Source organism: Nannospalax galili, unplaced genomic scaffold (assembly GCF_000622305.1).
Source record: "Nannospalax galili isolate Female #2095 unplaced genomic scaffold, S.galili_v1.0 scaffold739, whole genome shotgun sequence".
NCBI classification, from domain to species: Eukaryota; Metazoa; Chordata; class Mammalia; order Rodentia; family Spalacidae; genus Nannospalax; species Nannospalax galili.
In genome coordinates, this window is record NW_008342028.1 from 904281 (window position 1) to 908594 (window position 4314).

At 41.8% G+C, this 4314-nt stretch overlaps 1 protein-coding gene across 1 annotated transcript in view; it reads right to left on the reverse strand.

The window, feature by feature from the left end:
• Positions 1-4314, reverse strand: part of Bmper (BMP binding endothelial regulator) — a 108533-nt gene that overhangs the window by 99187 nt on the left and 5032 nt on the right. Inside the window, exons 3-4 of the mRNA XM_008837831.3 lie at positions 3742-3846; positions 135-180 (exon numbers count right to left, since the gene is read on the reverse strand). Of these exons, the coding sequence (XP_008836053.1) occupies positions 135-180; positions 3742-3846 (151 nt within the window). The remainder of the gene's footprint in view (positions 1-134; positions 181-3741; positions 3847-4314) is intronic.

A 4314-nucleotide genomic window follows, 5' to 3' on the forward strand; every position in this document is an offset into this window, starting at 1 on the left:
AGTGTCCCTGAGGTGGGTAAGCCTACCCCATAGCTACAGAAATAACTGTGCAGAAAACTTACATCAGGTTTTCTTGTTGCATCATAAAATACCAAACCAATATTAACAGCACATTTTCAAAAGAAAGAACTTACTTTCAGTGCAAATAGGACAGCATCCTTTTCTGTTGAGAATTTTACCCTAGTCAAGAGAAACAAAGACAAAAACAAAACCTTAGTGTTAAGAAACAGTCTGCCAGGGATAAATCAATCCCTTTTTAAAATCTAATACCAGATAAACCAACAAAATCAGTGCAGGCTATACTTGAATTTGATGTCCAGATGGTGATGATGATGGTGAAAATGTAGATTCGAGTATCAGGTTGAATAAAGGCCAGGTAAAGCCATTCCAAAAACTTCCCTCTAAGAAACAGGATACCTCAATGTATGGTGTGATTTTTCTCACATAGAGGGAACATGGAGACAGCCTGGACCCAGTCTTCTCACTGATAGCCAAATCAAGCGCTCTAAAGGTCAAGTACACACACTCTCGTGGGAATCACAGTCAATCTGTCAATGCAAGCGAGGCTTCTTCCGGGTGGTGTTTGTTGGAGATGTTTTCACAATACCCTGTAATCCAAGCTCAGGATGAATCCAGCCTATGGAGATAGTACCTTACAGATAAAATCCAGTCGGATTTCTTCCTTTACAAAGCGGTACATCATCTATGCTAACGCACTGTTATACAGTCAAAGCCAATGAGGCCGAGAGATCTGAAACGCTGAGCAATTTTCCATTACCATTCTAGAAATGTAGTGCAATTTCCTGTGCTGAATGTCTTTTCATTTTTCTAATGTATGACATTAAAAGAAGGAAGCATATTCTCAGGACCTGTATCAAAGAATAGCTTTTTAAAAATCTCCAACTCGGTGGTTAATCCCAGAGAAAAAGACATGTGGAAGCACATTAGCACTCTGGAAGCGCTTGCTAAGTAATGAACAAACATCCTATTTGATATTTTACCCACGTGACCTAACAATGGGTTACTTATAAGGATCTAATGAGCTAATACTTTAAGGTTTAATGAATATTATAGTTGTTATTAAGAAGTGGGAAATCCTTATGGATTGCGCATTTTCCTTTTCACAGGTAAAGAAGCTGATGACATGCAACACAGGGTGGTTGAATCCAAAAGTAAACTTCATTTCTTTGACTCTGCAGACCACGTTCTTCACTGTAGAGTTTTATGCTCTGTAGTCCTTCAGGACATTTATTGAGTAGGTGCTGCACACAGAACACAGGACTATGCCTTCCCCATGCTTTATCTCATTTAAAATTCACAGCAACAATGTGAATTTCCAAATTTAGGTGATCTCATCCCCTGTTTACAGAGAACAAAGGAAGCAGAGCCCAGAGAGATGGCTCAAGACCCAGACAAAGGTCCACAGCTCAGACTCGGCTCATTCCCTACCAGTGAGCAGTGTTAAGAGTAGGTTTAAATATAAGAATAAGTAACCACATTGACAGTTTGCCACTGAAGAACTAAAGCTATCTCTCATTCATTTCTTGCATCAGCTAAGCTTGAAATGGTACATTAAAGGTTACACTGCCATAGGTGATTCCATTTAGTTTCTCAAAGCCAAAGCCAAATGAGGTTAACCCAGCCCATGGAATGATGTCTCCAAGAGAATGGAGTCAGGCACTCCATCCCAATGGAGTAGACCAGGTCAAAGCCAAGACCCTAACTAACTGAGACTGTAGTCTCTGGATCTGCATCTCAACAGAAACTGCTGTCTCCCTTCTTCAGAAAATAAAAGTGCTGGTCCTCTAAACTCAGTGGGAAATTAATAAAGTGCACACTGTGAAGTCAGGGATCCTGGGCTGTATGCAATGAGCTGCAAAACTGGACACAGCCTCATTTGGAAGAAGGGCCTAGTCAGCAACCACTCAGAGGGATGATCAGGTCAGCAGCCACTCAGAGGGGGGTGGTCTCAGAGGAAGTGAGATTAGTTCTGTGACTATAGAACAAGTCTCAGTGTACAGGAATACTGAAAAGACAGCATGCTGATGCTCTCACCCATACCCAGTGGACCCCTCAGAGGCCTTCTCACCAGTGAAACCCTATTGCCCACCTTGAGAGTTACTAGAGAGGGCAGACAGGGAATAGAACCATAAGTCCTTTGGGGAAAAAAGTGTGATAACTGGGAAGGATGGAGCAGGAGCTACAGACTGTTTCTAGTTTTTCTACCTTAATTTTTCTTGAATGTCCCCTAGTCAGTGTAGGGAAGGAGAAATAAGTTGTTGCCTTTTTCTTTTTAAAGGATTTCATGGTAGAGCTAAGCTATCTTCCAAAAACCTTGTACTGGCCTCTGAGAAGGGAAAGTATAAAGAGGAGGGCAGGTTGGAAGGATGCCTAGAACTAGAAAGGTAGTCCCCGGGGTGGCAGCCAGGTCACGGCACTAACACGCTCCAATAACCACGGAGGGGGTGGGGCTGGGCAAAGACCTTCTCGGGAGGGATGGATGTGCCTGGCCTGAATGTGGCACACACAGAAGGATCACTAGGGAGACGCAGGCAACATGAAGAGCTGTGACCTCCCTGTAGAAACCATCGACCCTGCTACAAGTGGCAGAACTGAAGTGAAGCTGGAAACTCCACAGCAGCCTGCTGAGGCAAGTTACTTGAGCCACCAGGTTGGCACAGTTTCCTGGTTTTGTCTTGTAGAATAAGGAAGCCCATTATTACTAACATGTGCTTCGAGAGTTCATTAGCAGTGAGGGTTCCCTGAGGACTGACAGAAATGATGTGATTCCATTTTTCCCAATGAATATTTATAAGCAGCCCATGTTCAAGTCTGCGTATTGTACCTCTTTTTTTCTTTTTATGGGAGGTTTTCAGTTTTATATCTGAGGCTTTTTAAAACAAGACTAATTAGGCTCTTTTTCCCTTTTTCTCTCCCCTTTATTCAGTTGTGCAATGGCAACAGCTGGTGTTTTTTTGTGCCTCATTTGGCACTCAAGTAAAAACAGCAACTTTTTGTTTATAATAATAACAGATGTGAATAAAATTGAAAGAATTCTATAGTACAAAACAGAGGACATGCTCTGAATATATGGATATGTTTTCTTCATTCACCAGAAGGTACTGGATAGGTTTGACATTTTCCCAAAATGCACAAAACCTTGAAAGGTTTCAAGTTGCTGAGGTGGGTGCTATGGAGCTCATGCTTCAGAAGATAAAGGTGGCCTTCTTCAGGGAACTGGATTGTGGGTATTTGAAAAGAGATATTTCCATAAAGATGCTATTTCCATGTGGGGCTACAATGGAGGCCAAAGTTAGAGACAAAACTTCAGCAGAGGGATTGGTACTGCTGCTAGGCAGGAGAATCCTCTTGGGGAATTTATTAATAAGTACCCACATATTACCTTGACTATGAGAAGGCTGTGATTTGAGAAGAAAGAAAAGGCAAAAAAAGATGGTTAATGACAGTTAATAGAAAGCCAAACAAAAGAAAACAGGGTCTAGGCAAAGGGAGATAGAGAATTGTGAGAAGTCAGTAAACGTGTAGGAAGGTTGGGGCAAGAACCAGACAAGAAAGTTTTTCACACAAGGCTCAACTCTGGGTGGAGATTACAAGAAAGATGTAGCAAGTTTCACCACGTACTTCTGGCTATTTAGTAGTTCCTGGGTCTCTATTTCAAAAAAGACATGTGCCATGCAGTTCCCAAGGTAAACACAAAGTCAACCTGTAATCCAAAGATACGTGTGGGCAGCTGCTGATAGGAATGCACTGCTTCTTATGACATTCTGTCTTGCCTTTCACACAAGCACAGATGGTACAGTTGACAGAGGACCACATCTCTCCATCCTGCAGGACACAGCATAAGATTCCGGTATCAGTTGCAGGTTGCAGGAACTAAACCAATGTGTTAGATTTCCCCTTCAAGGACAGCATGACAACCCTGCCTGAAGATGACATGCCATCTTACCCCAAGAGATTCTGATACATCTACTATTTAGTCAATTTAACATAATGGCTAAGGAGGATCTTTCTCTCTCTCTCTCTCTCTCTCTCTCTCTCTCTCTCTCTCTCTGTATGTGTTTCTCCCCATAAAATATGAAAGGATTCTTCTGTGTCTAGCCAAGTCATGTTTTCATCTCACTCTTAGTGTTTTTTAGTTCACCCTGGAAGACAAGTATGTATACAGTTGCAAACATAGTGCAAGAATAAAATTTTAATTTTACTCTCTGTTTGATGTGATTGAAATATTTGTTATCTCAGGCACCACAGTTAATTGAAAGTTTAGGAATGACGATTTATACCCACCCGTGCCAT